The sequence below is a fragment of the Hippocampus bargibanti genome, linkage group LG17 (genome assembly GCF_051943395.1).
Source record: "Hippocampus bargibanti isolate YZ-2025 linkage group LG17, ASM5194339v1, whole genome shotgun sequence".
Lineage (NCBI taxonomy): Eukaryota > Metazoa > Chordata > Actinopteri > Syngnathiformes > Syngnathidae > Hippocampus > Hippocampus bargibanti.
Window position 1 is genome coordinate 11,458,133 of NC_142750.1, and position 15,430 is coordinate 11,473,562.

The following is a 15,430-nucleotide window of genomic DNA, read 5'->3' on the forward strand; positions in this document are numbered from 1 at the left end:
TGTCTGTGTTCAAGGTGTTGGTGAGATTGCATCAGGTCTGCGCTCCTTCTTCGATGCATGAGTAACGGACAGACTGACTGATGAGGTTAGACATGGATTCAAAGCGTTCGCACATAATATTGTGATTCGGGGGAAAAGGAGGGAGAAGCTAGATGGACATTTTGAAAGGTAAGAGGCATGGACAGAAATGGGGAGGGATTTAGATTAGCCATAGATAGAATTGATATGCTTGAATTGGGAAGAGTAAGGGTAGCGGAAGAAACGATAATGAGAGTAATATGTTCCGGGTGCATCTTACCCGCGGGAAACCCCAAGGATGACACCCTGGGAAAAAAAATGATTCCCAAATTATCTGGAGGAAATCATTGAAAATCAAGGCCAACCACGGATTTACCCGATGCTAAGACGCTAACGTCATTAGCAGTGCACAACAGCAGAGACGAAGCTATTCCAAATGTTTTGATCAGACAAGACTTAAAATATCAGTTAATAAAGCTCAGTTACAGCAGTTAAAATAAAAAATAAAAACATTCAATTAAAATGTCCTAAACACTCAAACACGACTCCAGAAGGTGAAATATGAAAAGCACTAAGAGTCTTTAATAATACAAGCTATGTTGTATACATTTCTACAGCAAACATTTTTTTGAGTAAGACTAACACATTTTAGGAGGGTTTAGAGAAGGAAGGTGGCTGATATAAAGTTTTATAACAGCTGATGAGAAAGTCATTACAAGTCATATAATATATATATTTATATATATATTTGTCATCTTTATATTCTGATCAATAAGGTTTTCATCCCATTAAATAACAATAAAACATTTATTCCAATCAACAATCAAGGTGAAGTATAAATTAGGCTCAAGCACCATTTAGTTTTAAAACCGCGACCAGAAAGAGGCCAAGTTTCAAATAAATACACGATGATAAACTAGGATGTAAGGCTGCCATGGAAACGACGACTGTTGGAAAAGATGATAAACACACACAGTGGAAAGATTGTCACCGTTTGTTCCTCAAAAGATAAATTATTTGCTTGACCGTGGATAACATGGGACGTTCAACAGCTCATTACATTTCATAGAAAAGTCAGAAAACGTAAAAGTCCACGGTTGAACGTCATGTAAGTATCACGACAAGATATACAAGGAACCGTTTTTAATTTACAAATTTGTCATCATGACACCTTTTGGCGCAGTTGCCGGTAAACGGGGGTGTCTGAGACTTAACAAAAGTACTTTTTGCACCAGAACCACTTGGTTTTGAGATATTTTTGATCATGCGTCAAATAGGCTGTTTAGGGTCATATATTAAAATTGATGTGAAAAGGTCAAGGGGGCAAAGGCCATTTGAAATTCATATCTACTCGCCATATGGCGTGATGCATAAAATTGTTTTCAGAGTAACGGCCGCTTTCACTAAAACATGGCAGGAGTGGTGAGTGTCGGGTGTTACAACTTCAAAACTTCCATGCAAGGTGTTCACTATTCCCCTTTCACACATAGACAACGTGCCCCTAAAAAGAATTGCATCAAACTCACTGAAATGAAACCCAATTTGCAGAAATGGGTTGGGGAATATTCTCACCTACTACCAGTTGGCACCATGGCATCCGGTGTGATGTTGAAAATACTTCTCAAAGACTACAACAGGGTGGGGGTAAATGAGTCTCTGGTGTTAAACTTCAAAACCCCATTCTTGCTATCGAGTACTCATTTTCAGACAGTGACCGTCCTACATCTGACAATCAAGCATTCTAATCAGCTTTCCGTCCCATTATCACAGAAGTGAGGTAAATATTCTGACAGTGTGAAAGAGGGCTAGTGACATTGACACAAATGCTGTTACCCCACTGACCAAATTTTAGGTAGCCTTGAGACAACACAAAAGAAAAACTTGTTAAGTTCCCATATGAGACGTGACAGCTTCGCAGTAGTCAATAGCAAGTCCTCAACGACTAAAAACACACCGGCACACATACAAACCGTGAGAAAAGAGATTATCAGAGTTATAAAAAGCGGAACCTTTCAAAAAGTCTCAATCGGAAAGACGGAGGTACAAATATGCCCGTTAAAAGCCCAGCAAATCAGTCGCACGCCGCAGACGCCGCATCGGTGACTTCTCCCCATCCTAAATTTGGTCATCAAATTAAAAGTGTCTTCTGGGTTCAGGCCAAGGATGGAAAACTAATCGCCCCTCAAAATAGTTTTGCAAAAACATGCGACGGCATTCCTCAGTCAGAGTATTGGAGGTCCAAGTCCACCGTTCCGTCCGTCACAACCAACCTGACCCGCTTGGGTTTGGTAGGGCCCATGGAGTGAGATGTTGGTCCATAGTGTGGTATGTCCTGGTGGTCGCCTGGGTGGTTCTGGTGGTGAGAGTCCTTCTTTAGGTGTTCATCCGGACCCCCTTTATGTCCCGAGAGGGAACCCATGGAAAACGAGGGCGGGTTGGATGCTTGAGAACCGCAGGGTTCCAGGACCAGTCGCCCCTGAGTGCCAGATGGCTCCATCAAGCAATGGTAGGTGTAGTTTGTGGGGCCCAGACCCGGGTAACCTTCGGGCCCGTCCCTGAGACCCAACGTCAGCGAGTGGTCGCCACTAAAGTTGAGTACGTAAGGGGGTCCTTGCGGTCCATAAGAGAAGGAAGCTGCCGGTTGGCTCTTGCCCAGCGATGACGGCGTGGCGGGCGGCGTACTGTGGACCACTTGAGGACTGCTGTGATGCGGCATTGGAGAAAGCGATGATGTGAAGCTAAAATCAAATGGATCCTGCTGGGGGTAACACGGTTGGTTCTTGTCAGAGGCCAGCAGAGTGGATTTGTCATGTTTGGAAGATTTCTCCTGTGGGAAAGAATAACCGTCTTTACTGGGGAAGAAGAAAGGTCTCGGGAGCGCAGAAAAGTTTTTGTAAGTTAAGGGGCTATCGTCCTCCTTATCGGAGACTGGTTTACTTCGGATGAACGACGGGTGCAGCGATGAGCCGTGTTTGTTGAAGGAGGCGCCGGACCTGCCGGGGTTACCAGATGGAGCGAAATAGCTCAAGTTCTGAGCAGAATGAGAGGCTTTATGATGACTCAGTGAGTCTTCACTCGTCTTTTCGACAGGTTTTGTTCCGAATGTTTTAGATGCGGAGTGGTTGCCGGCAGCCAGGTGGTCTTTGGAGGAGGGAGCGCAGTACAAGTTCTGGCTTGGGTTACCGCCCTGAATTTTCACAAGCCGGTGAATCACAGTGGGGGATTTGTCCTGGATGTTGAAGGGATTGTCAGGGAAGGGGTTGGAATTCCTTCCGGTCAACAGTTGAGAATTGAGGAATTTACCGGCCATTGGAGGGACGCTTCGCTGCGCAACAGGCTGGGAGTTTGGAAAAGAATGGGGCTGTTTGGTCATTGACATGCGGTGAAAGGGTCCGTTGGTTTTGAGGTTGGATGTGGCTTTCATCTGGCTGCTGCTTGCTTTGGCGTTCAGGGTGGGCTGTGCTAATGGAAGAGTATTCTGAGACGTGGCAGAAGGTGCGCCAAATAGGCGAGGTTTGTTCACCACTGGTGAGGGATGGTATTTGAAGTCCTCTCTGGACAGCCTCATTCCAGGATGTTTACTGAGGCGGTCCTTTATCACCAGTTCAGGGTTGAGGACGGCTGAAAAACCGAAACCTGCTTGGGGTGGGATTTTGCCAGAGGTGTTCTTTGCCTCACAGTCCAGAGGAACCGAATCATTCTTGGATGGGAGCAGAGCAGGGAAGAAGTGGAGATCGTCACCGGTGAAGTTGTTGTCGGGACTCGAGGGGCCGAGGTAGGGTGTCTCTGTAGGCCACGTGCCGGGGGGGCTGTGCGAGAGCGGACTACTGAAGGGATCTGTGGGGGGATCTAGCGAGCAGAGATCGGAGGGCGACGAGTTGAGGATGTTCTGCGGCTGATCGTAGCCTTCAAAGTTGAGACACTGGAAGTCCAGGAGGTCGTCGCAGCAGTTTGCAAAGTTGGGCTCGCCCGGTAGGATGCTGTCCGTCGTTGGGAATGGTGGAGACTGAGACTGGGGGTGGATGATGGAACTGGAAATTCCGGACAAGGCGGTTGTCTTTTCCAAAATCTGTGATGAGCAAAGACCTTCAGAGAGCCTGGAGAGGCTGTGGTCAATCTGTTGGAGGGACTGACTGAGGCAGCCAGTCTCAAAAGAGCCACACCTGGACGCCATTTTATGACGCTGCCTCCTGCCGCCACTGGTGCTATTGGCCTCCGGTCGGTCAGCGCTTACGTTGGCGTTGATGGCGCTCTCTGGGGTCTCGCTTGGTGGGGAAGACAAGGAAAGCGGTGACAGTGACAAAGACATCTGCAGCGCTTCCGTTTTCTTCTGAGTCAAAGGTGCCGGCTCCTCTCGGGCCTTGCTTAAGTCCAACAGTCCTGGTAGTTGCTTGGCTGAAGGGGAACCTTGTAGCTCACGCTTCACCGGTGTCTCCATTTTCATTTCGGACTGGTTCAGCCCTTCATCTATGTCGTCCACCTCCCAAATGTCTTTCACCTTTCTCCGCAATTTAAGAACCGGCAGAGGAAGATCTTTGAAATCCAAATTGGGCTCCATTTTCTGGTGCGACCCACGAGCAAACATGCAGCAGCTTCTCATGAACGCGTCTTCCGTTTTCGTTTGAGGGACAAAAGATGACGTCTCACTCTGGGTTTTGTCCAGCTGAAGGTTTGAACCAGAGGGACTCCCCACATCTGTTTTTTCTTTGCTCTCTTCTCTGTCCAGCTTGGAAATGGTGGACTCATTCTTCTTCTTGCCCCGTTTTTTTAAGCGCAGCAGTCTGTTTTTGGACTTTTTACTGGTCTGAACATGGGCCTGAGCCGCCTTCATCTCCTTGCTCAACACAGATACCGAATCCATGATGTCTTTAACCGAATCCTTGTTGATTTCCTCCTCTTTTTCTATTTTGATCATAGAGTCGGGACTCTGCATTTCCCACAATTTCCCTCGTCTGCGCTTGAAACGAATCCTGAAGCTAAGTTCTGGCTTTGTCTCATCAACATCGCTTTGTTCCAAAACTGATGTTCCCGTCTGGGGGTCGCCCTCTTTTTCATCCTTCGTCTTGGGGTTCCTGTTGAGCTGAACAGTACCTTGGTTATTGTTTTGGTCTTCCCTCTCAGATTTGAACGTGCGAACCTTCCGCAGGCGACTCTGAGGAGTTTCAATAACTCGAGGCCTTAGCACCCTGCCCACATTTTGCCTCGTGACTCTTCTAGAGCTCATCCGTCGGACTTTTGCTCGTTTCTTTTTGATTTTTTGGTCATGTTTGATAATATTTTCTGGATGACGTTTCAGTTCCTGCCTTGAGGACAGGTTAGAAACGTTTTTCGGGGTTGTGGCAGAAGCAGCGGTTACGTCTTGCTCGGGCTCTGCCGCACTGCGGAACATCCGCTTCTTCAGAGGTATATTGGACTGCATGGCCTCAAGGGGCTGAGGGGTCTGGCACATGTTGGCACATGAAATAGGCGAGTGGAGAGGTAGTGTCTTGAGACTGGTTGCCACCGGTTCCCCAATGTGGGTGGGATTCTGCACCGTGGGGTCTAAACTGTATTCTGTGCGGTTGAATTTCAGCTCGGCTTTCGTCTTGATTCGTCGGTGGCTTGTCTGCCACCGCCCACCATTCCGTTTTGCTGCCATATGGCTACCTGCAGCGATTTCTTTCGCCTTTAAGGGATAACTCTCACCATGTAGTTGTTTGTCTACTGAGGCTTTATCGTTCTTCAAAAAATCAGACAGGAGGACCTTGGCCTGCTTGATGATGATGTCATTGCTTGGCTTGTGTTCTGGTTTGTTTGCGGTGCCATTTAATCGTTCTGAAAGGACCTCACCTAGATATGGAGATTGAACACTCTGCAAGTTATTCTGTTGGTGCAGTTTTGAACCAGAAACTGCCTTAAATTCAGTAGCGCTGGCATTTTTTTCCATTTTGTGCTCTTCCAGTTTATCTTTGTCCAGTTGCGTTCCCTCTTCCGCCACTGTCTGGATTTCAATGACCTTGTTGTTCCCACCTTCCTTGTGATGAGACGAGTCATCCATGGCCCCTTTTAAGGCCTGCCGTTTCCGTAGTGATCCCTTGTCAATGGCCTTAAAGAACATTTCCCGCACTCCTCGACGGGCTTCTGCGTAACAGTGACCGGACGTGTGCAAGGATGGGGTTCCTTGCCTCTGCTGCGATTTCTGTGTGCTCAGTGGTCTGAGGCCCTGAATCTGCCTCATCTTCCCTCTCAGCTCCTCATTTATTTCCTGGTTGTCGACACTCAGTCCCGGTGACCCTTCGCAAGGCGCTGAGATGCGAGTGAGGCGGACCGTCACGTATTGCTTGAGTGACAGTGCCGCCTTAACTGAAACTTTCTCACAAGAGGCTGGGACACTCTGACAGATGCTGGGCTCCGAGTTCTCTTGCTGCTCCTTGCTCACCTGCTTATTCGCGATTGAGATTTTGTCCGGGTCGACCCTCTCTGTGCTTTTGGTTCTGGATGAGCTCCTCAAAGGAACTGCCCTGACTACCCGAATTCTGTTATTTTGAAGACGACCTCGCGAGAAGCGCTTGATGTTGGCGGTTGTCCTTGGTTTGACCAACTCCAACTGCTGCAGGAGGGCCCTCTCTTTGCTTTTGGGATCCTTGCAGACAAGCAAAAAGTCCAGCGAGTGGCGCCGCACCCTGATCCTCAGGTCTCGGATCACGCACTGTGACAGGAGCGGCAGCGTTCGCTGCTCTTCACAGGGTCTTGTGAGTCTGTGGTTCTGGAGCCTCCACTTATTTGTCTGGTTCAACTTTCGGTTTTTAAGGGCGTTTTTCCTCATCTGATGGGTGAAAGAGTTTCTGGAGGGGATTGCTGGAAGGCAATAGAAACGGTCATGTCATTGTAGTGAGTTTCAATTTCAGAAAGCACATTCCTGCAAGTTTAATTCATCCTGCAACCAAGCTGGCAATGCAATGTGTTGATCTATCAAATTAATCTTCTCAATTTAAATGTAAATAATGTCTTACAGATGACCAAAAACGCAGTTTACCCGCAGAAAAAAATATTATCGTGTGACTGTAAAGTGTCCTTGAGAGTTTTGAAAGGCATTTATAAATACAATGTAAATACAAAAACAAAACAATCAAACACAAACCATTTTTTTTTAAATAAAGACAAAACAGGCACTCCATTATAAAAAACAATTACAAAAAAACAATTAGAAGAATGAAAGGTTTTGGTACTTAATGCTTTCTGATACAGCAGATTAACTGAGTCAAAGCTACTTAAGTTAAAGGCCAGTGATTTCAATGTGAATTTCTACATTATGTATTTCGGTGGCCGTACCTCTTCTTGTCCACACGTGAGTGCATTTGATTGGGTGTATAAGGCGCACCGAAAAGCCTTACTTTTCTTCAAAAGAAGACCCTCCGCCTGAGACACCAGTGCGCCGTATACGTCAAGTAATATTGAGGCACAACAGGTCTCACAACTACTGTCAGCAGCCACGACTCAATTTCTGTTATAGAAGAAGTAGTGTGTAACTCCAGCCTCTACTGTAGCGCCTGATAATGTGGTGTCTTATATTTGGAAAGTTTTTTTCTATTTATATATTATATTTGGAAAATGTTTTTCATTCATTGAAGGTGCGCCTTATACAGGTAACATCCGAGTTACAACCGGGTTCCGTTCCGACAAAACGGTCGCAAGTCAAACGGTCGTAAATCGGAAAGCATTCAAAATGGCCGACGCAAGGTTTAAGTGACAGAATTGTATACGATATCAATCTGTTGTTTTTAAAGAACGTTCTCTATTGAATACAAATACCAAACTGCTTACAGTTCAATTATAAATCTAACTTTTAATGTCATTTTTATCATTTTATATTTCGTATTATCGATTTTTATTACTGTGTCGTTCTGCTGACCCAAATACACACGGCTTCCCATGCATACGCGCTGTTGAAAAATCGCTCTCCCTACTATCGGAGAAGCCAGAAGAGGTTGTCCAACACACACGCTCGGACCTTAGGTGGACGCCAAAGGACAAAAGTCTCAGAGGCGGTAGCGGCGTGAGCCAGACGCAGCGTTCTCGCCGTTCCGCATGCCCGAACGCAGACGCGCACCCGCCTCGGCATTGGTGGAAACACCCCCACCCCCCCCCACCGCCGGTGTCATCACAAAATCGTTGTACGCATTTATGAAGAAACAGTTATTTTGTATCCTCATTTTGTGAAATGCTGTAATATTCTCTGTTAAGATAAATGAAGCATACTGAATGTTGAGCGCATCTGGCAACGCAGCCACAACGCTACATATCGTCCTTTGACAGCGATTAAAAAAAAATAGTTCTTATACAATGCTGAGAGAAGCAGTTGCTCTCTGTGCTGCGGCAAATAAACATCCTACTTGTTCAATTTAAACAAGAAGGACCATCTCGAGTCTTTATTCTACCAAATGCATCGCAAACACGCTGCAGATCTCAACAGCGTTGCTGGGCTGCCACCGTAGCGGTCCCAGCCATAGAATTTTTAAAAAAGGGGGTCAGGGGGTCGTGGTCATAAGTGAGGGTGGTCGTAACTCGCACCGGTGGTAAATCGGATGTTACCTGTATATGGAAAAGGTTTGAAAATACACCATTCATTGTGGGTGCGCCTTACACACCGGAAAGTACAGTAAAGTCTCGTTATATCGATATCGGATATATCGATAGTCCCGGTTATATCGATGCTATTTCTATGCACGCACAGACAAAATTACATGCAAACAGGGTCGGATATATCGATAGTCCCAGTTATATCGATATTTGTTCGGACTCCCTTGAATATCGATATAACGAGACTTTACTGTATGTTATTTTTTTTTTTACTTTATCTGAACTGCAATGCAGATTACTTGGGGAAAAAAACCCTCAGAAGTCAGCGTACCAGCGTATTATGTATTTCAGAAAAGATACCTGAATGTAATCCTGGTATAATGGGCCTGGAGTTTAAGTGTCCCTTCTCTCGCTGATGTCGAAGGTAGCGCTCCCGAAGGCGGTACTTCTGGCCCAAGGGGTCTTTTGTTTCCTCGCATTCGGGCTGCTTCCCTCTGTGTTTGAAGTGACCTTCCCCTTTCCTAGAAGAAAATCGCCGTAAGTGCATTAGACATAATTCATAACGGGGCGGCGATATCCAGCAGGGCTGACCTCTCGCAGGTGCAGCACTCGCACATTTCGTTGCCCTCGCCAAAGAAGCTGGCGCCATAGTAGCACGTGATCTCCTCCCCAGGCGAGATGGGTCGAATCACCTCCACGCAAGCGCCGTTCTTCTCACCGGGGACAAACTGGGCGTGGGGTTGGGTGGCAGGTGGGGAAAGACAAAGGGTTGGACGGGCCCACAAGAGATGATAGACAGCTGACAGGGATAATAAAATCTGATGCTTAACATTTCGAATTCATCAAATGAATGGGGTGGATAATTGTCCAGGTTAGACCTCGTATTACTTTGTCTCTGATGAATGAAGGTTTGCTCACCTTGCAGTTGGGCTTGCAGTCTTTGAGCACATACACAAGAAAGACAAAGGAGTGATTAGTTTGGGCACAAATTAATGTCTAATTCCATTTGCGCAAAGGGTCACCTAAACAATTAATATATCCTTTATTGTGCAACAGTAAACACTCCCCGAAATATTTTGGGTGGCACAAATGAGAGGTTTGCTTTCTGTGATTACTTTAAATTTGGTGGGATGTGTTGTATTGGTGTTTCAGATTTATTTGTAATATTTCACAACCCCACACATACTCTAAGGAAACAAACGGATGAACTTATTCCATCACTTGAGGGAATTCGACAAGTCTTTTGGGCTTTGTGAGATTTTTGTTTGCACATTTGCTGAAGAAATCGGGGGAGAGAGCATCAAAACGCATGTGCTGCAATCTATCAGTTCATAACAAGATGGCAGTAAAGCCTCAACACGCCGCACATTTAACTACCTATGAATTGCAGGTTTAAGGATGATAAGACTCATTTCAAGGACTAAGTCCATTAATTATATATAAAAACATTTTATACTTTCAATTTGGCTTTGGTATCTCTTAATGGAGATTTCTAAAAAAAAGAGCTGTGGAGATTTGAACTATCTTGAGCCAATAACGGCAAAATGGCAGCAGAGGGCACCATTTGTACAGACGCAGAAAAAACTGATGTGGATGTGTTTTCTTTTTTTTTTGGAATGGACAATCATCAGTGGCTTATTTGAGTTGAAACGTGACCTTTTGTCTGACTTGAATGTCCAAACTGACCGTGGTTGATGAAGGCAGCAGGTCCAAGCCAGAGCTGGGCGCAGCGTTTACGTGTGGAGTACATGACGCTGAAGTCGTTGACGCCCGCCCGCAGCACGGCGCTGTCAGCCGGACTCAGCTCGGCGATGCAGCCCAGAAGGACCTCCACGCGCTCCCCCACAAACCTGACCGCCAGCGACAAAAGTTACACCCAAAAGTGTTTTAATGTTTGAAAGTATCAGGCAGGATCCTTCTGGGTGGTCAAAGGTGATTGGCAATCACCGACTTGAACTGGAAAAAGATCACAATAACTTATTGAGCTTGGGGTTGGTCTGCCAGGTTTTACTCCAACAGATGTAATTTTTAATTCATTGGATAGCCCATATCTAAACCAATACTGGGAAAACTGTTTGTTAGAAGTCGAAATCAAACAGCAGTTGAAAAAGATGCTGGCTAAAATCATCATTCAGGGCATTCTTGTTACTATGATTTTTTTTCACCCTAACTGGTGACAACATCCTACGGAACGATGATATCCCACACCTGCCAATTTTTGAAACCAGAAAAGCCTTGTCATATGCCGGGGGCCATGGGCCTCAAGTCCCCGGTCGGTCCAGTAGTAAATGAGGCTAAAAACACCATACAAATGTCAGAGATAAACTTGAGAAAAAATATAATTATATTTCAACTTGTTAATCATACAAATACCATGTTTGCTACTATTTTAAGAAAACAAAACAGAAATATTTTACAATCAACCTAACATTTAATAATCAATTTGGTTTGTCAAGACATTGTTAATAACTTCAAATATGCACATCTGTGGGTTGACAAAAATAGCTGTCAACAAACTCCTGACCTGCCAGATTATACGGTTTCCCCATATTGTGTATGTTTTGTATCATTTCAAATAATGTACGGCGTACGAGAACTTTTCTACAGGATTTGTTTTTATTTTAATTGTGAAACGATCTTACAAAGACCATTTTGGCTCAAATTCAGTGGGTCTCAACTGCTGGTAGCCAATGACAATGCTGCCGCCGATCGCTACTATTGTCACGGTAAACCAGCAAAAGTAATCCTCAATGGTATTTATATATATATTTTTAATCGCTGCGTACAGTCGGATTGATAAAAGCATAACGTGCGCATGCGCAGTAAGCGGCCTGCATTTTCGCTTGTTAGCATTTTTTTAAATCATTTCAAATAATGTACAGCATACAACAACTTTCATATGGGAATTGTAATCATTTATATGGGCAGCTATTAGTCAAAGTTGATAGGTATGAAACTCATATTACCAACTTGTGTAAATTTCACCTTTTCTTGACCGAAGTATAACTCCTAGAAATGCTTGGTAGTATCCCTCACGAAACGACTGTAGTTTTCTTTTAGATTTCACTTTTTGTTGCTTTTTCTCCCGCAGATGGCATTACATTACAATGATAAAAACGATACGAACGCTTGACTCTCGATTCCAGGAATGACCCTTAGCACGCGCATGCGCAATTCATCTAAAGGAATCTAACAGCTGGCACTGTAAATTTAGATGCGATACTTGGCGATCTCGTATTTGAATGAACGTTGGGTATTCACTATTTTGACGATTTTTGACTTCTTGTTTTTATTAGAAACCATATTTTTTATTAATAAACCATTATCCGTAATGGGATTATGAAAATCATAGTTATTACTGCAAAACCTGATAGTTGGCAGGTATGATACCCAACCGCGGCAAAGGTCACATAGCCAACATCCCCCGAGCTATATATGACTGCTAAATGTTGCCCAAGTGAAGAATGTCCATTGAGGACCACTCAACAGAGAAGAGCGACGCACCAGTGTCGAGTAGAAGTAATCTTGGCTCCGTTGGTCTCAGAGGAGTAGCGGTCACATGACTGGATCTGGATGCCGCTATCCAATAGGAAGGCGTTGAGGTAGCGGTTCACCTGTGGGCAAAACGCTGACTTCAGAACACTCATTTTGTGAGCATTGGAATTAACACTACACGGAGGATATACATACCATATAGGTGACAGCGACCGCCACCGTGAACTTTTGACTATGGATTATTTATTTTGTGGTTTTGCCAGAGGTAAAGTTATCATGAATAAATGGCAAGTGAAGCCGCAGCCTTAACTATGCAAGATATTCCATTTTGTCTGACAATGTTCTATAGTCTGTGTTGTTGAAACTTTTCCCCCAAATTTCTATTCACTATTTTGAGAGACATACCAACATGTATTTAGTATAGTCATTAAACAAATGTAAATGAAAAGGTAGAGTATGAGTACACACATGCTGCCTCAGTAGCTCCTGCCGGTGACTCCCCAAAGAGTTGAAGTAGTCCCCCGACAGCTCGCCCACCGTCAGCGCCTCGAAAGTGGCGTTGAAGTCATGTGTGCGTTGGAAACGCAACAGCGTCTCCTTCAGGTTGCCCCAGCGACGAACCTCTGGAGCTGGGCTGCACATACGAAAAAATAGAGAACAATCGTTTTTTTTAAGGTGTATCCACACAGACACTTTTGGGAAAATTTATAGGGACCTTTTGTGGATGAGTGAATACACACAAAAGTGTATTCACTTTGTCACTTGCTTTTATTTATAATTGTATTCGATTTGTGATTGTATTTTATTTATTATAGTAGATATGCTTGTCTGTGACTGAAAAGTGTCCTTGAGAGCTTTGAAAGGCGCTTAAAATGTAATCAACTCAGGATCACCAACTAATTTACCTGACATTCATTTTATGAGTGATGAAGCCCAGGAGAGGGTCCAGCACCAGGCTGGTGGCCAGGTCATCAATCTCACACAGCACCTTCACACTCATTCTAGTGCAGCAGTCCATGGCCTCCCACCATCAGCATGCTGAAAAAGGTTGAACATCTACCGTAAGGGAAGCAAATAAGAGGGCAAAACAGTAAACTGCAGTAATTCAATCACTTAAAGTCCATTGTGGGTCTTTCATAACCATGTAGGAATGTAACCTAAGACACTGACAAATCGGAACATAATTTGGGCAAAAGCGTGAAAAAAACGTAACGTACTATTGTTTTTACTACATAATCAGTTTCGAATGTTGCACTTGTCTGCATTGTTCATTTCATTCACGGAAGACTCTTTACTTATGTCGCAATTTACTGATAAGACTAAAGATGTTCTATTTTTAGTGTCCTTGACGACTTGCTACTAGAGATAATAACTAATACAAACTGAACAGTGGCCTAAAATCAAGGTACATACCAAATCGGGACATGTGGATCTTTTTTCTTTCTGCCCTCATTCCTTCCTTCATGGCTTCCTTTCTTTTCTTGTTTTTAATTCCTGTATCATTCCATCCTTCAGTAATTCAATCATAATTCGGTGCCTTCATTCCACCTCCTGTCACACCTGTTTTTTGTTCTTTATTTATGCATGCATGCATGCATATTCCATAGACGAGAGTTTATGCCTTTCTTTGCAGTTGTTTTTCTTCTTTCCTTCATTTCTGCATTGTTTTAGAGCCACTTTATTTTCCATCTTTCCTTCTGCTTTTCTGCCTTTCTTACAATGCTTTGGAATGTCTTTCCTTTGTTATGGATTCACGCCATTTATCAATAGTCACGCCTCCTGTAAAGGGGACAAAAGTCAATTGAAACAGTTCACACCTACCTGGTACACGAATGCTGTTTCTCCGTTACAACCCCAACTACGATGTGAAAAAAACAACTTTGACATCTACTGACAGTCCAAAATGCAAATGAAAACCGGCCTTCGTGATTAATAACAAGCTACAACGAGGGCACTCGTGAAAAATGTGTCATAACATCTCCCAACTAGGACGCATCAAGTATTGACGAGTTCATTACGGACTGCAGTAGATTTAGCGCGTTACCACAGCATGTTGTTCATCAGCTGCTGTGTAGCAGGTAGCGGGTTTAGAGAGCTAGCAACACCGCATCATACAAACACATTAGCAAAAGATGCGAAGCAACGGCCGCCACGCAGAAAATACCTGGGAGTCTTTTCCGGTCAACGAAAGCGGGACCTTGAGAGCGGAGGACGAAGATTCCCCCTCCAAAAAAAGCAGCTCTTTAGCTTGAGCAGCTAAGATAGCAACATGCTAGTTTGGTAGCGGGCTAGCTGCCTAGCCTTCCGCCCCAGATTAGAACACTTCTGGAATCTAATTAAAACGCTGCGAGCAAAAATCCACGATTGGCGACACGAGTGCAAACAATGAGTTGCATTTATTTTTGTGACTGTAATTTCCAGCTAAAACAGTAATTCGGCATGTTATATTATTTAAAAAATAGAAAAAAAATAAGATTCGTCTCTGGTAGTAAAAGTTGATCGGTTGCGTCCCACTGCAACCGAACCCTCTGCACCTGTGGACACGCCCACCAATCGCCCCATTTGTCGGTTTCAATGTCAATCAGACAATCCAAATCGTACTTTGAAATCGGGCTCTTATGATTGGTCGATTTGTCGTGACAGGCGGAGTACATAGGGCTGATAAATTGACCCACAAAGTGGGTTTCGATAGAGCGATTGCCATTTGTCGAGTTGGGCGTTGATTCGGCAAGTCACGCGCAAGTGATTGTTAAATTCAAACCCTACCATTGGTCCCTCATTTCGTAATGTTCGACTGATGTCACTACAGAGTACCCAGTGACAAAGCGTACGGCACAGTACAGTACGGTGGCCTCCTTTTGTAACACTCAACGCATTTTCCCATTCTAAGAGGTGCCGTGTTGACAAATTGCGCAAGTAGGAACAGAATTAAATGTAAATTTACGAAGAAAAACACGGCCATTCCAACATATGACATCAGTTGAGGCGTTTTGATTTGATTTCTATGGTAAAGCAAACAGTGGGCGCTTTTATGTTCAAATCCAGTTTTAAATTAATTTTAATATTAAAAATAAACAGAATTAACAAAAAAGTACTGCCAAAATTCTATTACAATCTTTTAAATGAATGAAAATAAACATTTTAAATCTCTACAAATTATGGACACAACTTGTCTGAAGGCGTCGGTCCTTTAAAGGACAAACGACGTCTCCGGACAAGTTGTGTCCATAATTTGTAAAATGGCTTCAAATGACTTCTACTGAGCGCATTTTACAAAGGTTCCACCGCATATACAGTAAAGTCTCGTTATATCGATATCGGATATATCGATTCCCGGTTATATCGATACTATTTCTAT

General features: G+C 44.1%; 1 protein-coding gene across 2 annotated transcripts; it reads right to left on the minus strand.

Annotated features, from left to right (window-relative positions):
- Positions 1-7: 7 nt before the first annotated feature.
- Positions 8-14,586, minus strand: kmt5c (lysine methyltransferase 5C). Of its 2 annotated transcripts, none has more exons than XM_089018973.1 (9): positions 14,237-14,586; positions 12,978-13,110; positions 12,541-12,706; positions 12,082-12,191; positions 10,264-10,427; positions 9,496-9,515; positions 9,169-9,305; positions 8,938-9,098; positions 8-6,855 (listed from the first exon to the last, which is right to left on the minus strand). In XM_089018973.1, the coding sequence occupies exons 2-9, from the start codon at positions 13,088-13,090 to the stop codon at positions 2,237-2,239; spliced, it is 5,490 nt and encodes a 1,829-aa protein (XP_088875099.1). In that variant the 5' UTR covers positions 13,091-13,110; positions 14,237-14,586; the 3' UTR covers positions 8-2,236. The 2 variants fall into 2 exon arrangements, with proteins under 2 accessions (XP_088875099.1, XP_088875100.1); XM_089018974.1 differs by having other exon boundaries at positions 12,978-13,128.
- Positions 14,587-15,430: the final 844 nt, after the last annotated feature.

Coding starts and splice junctions, on each gene's coding strand:
- kmt5c (XM_089018973.1), bottom strand. CDS start 13,090: ATGGACTGCTGCACTAGAATGAGTGTGAAGGTGCTGTGTGAGATTGAT. Junction 9,306..9,495: donor ACTGCAAGCCCAACTGCAAG/GTGAGCAAACCT, acceptor CCCCACGCCCAG/TTTGTCCCCGGTGAGAAGAA. Junction 9,099..9,168: donor GAGTGCTGCACCTGCGAGAG/GTCAGCCCTGCT, acceptor ATTTTCTTCTAG/GAAAGGGGAAGGTCACTTCA.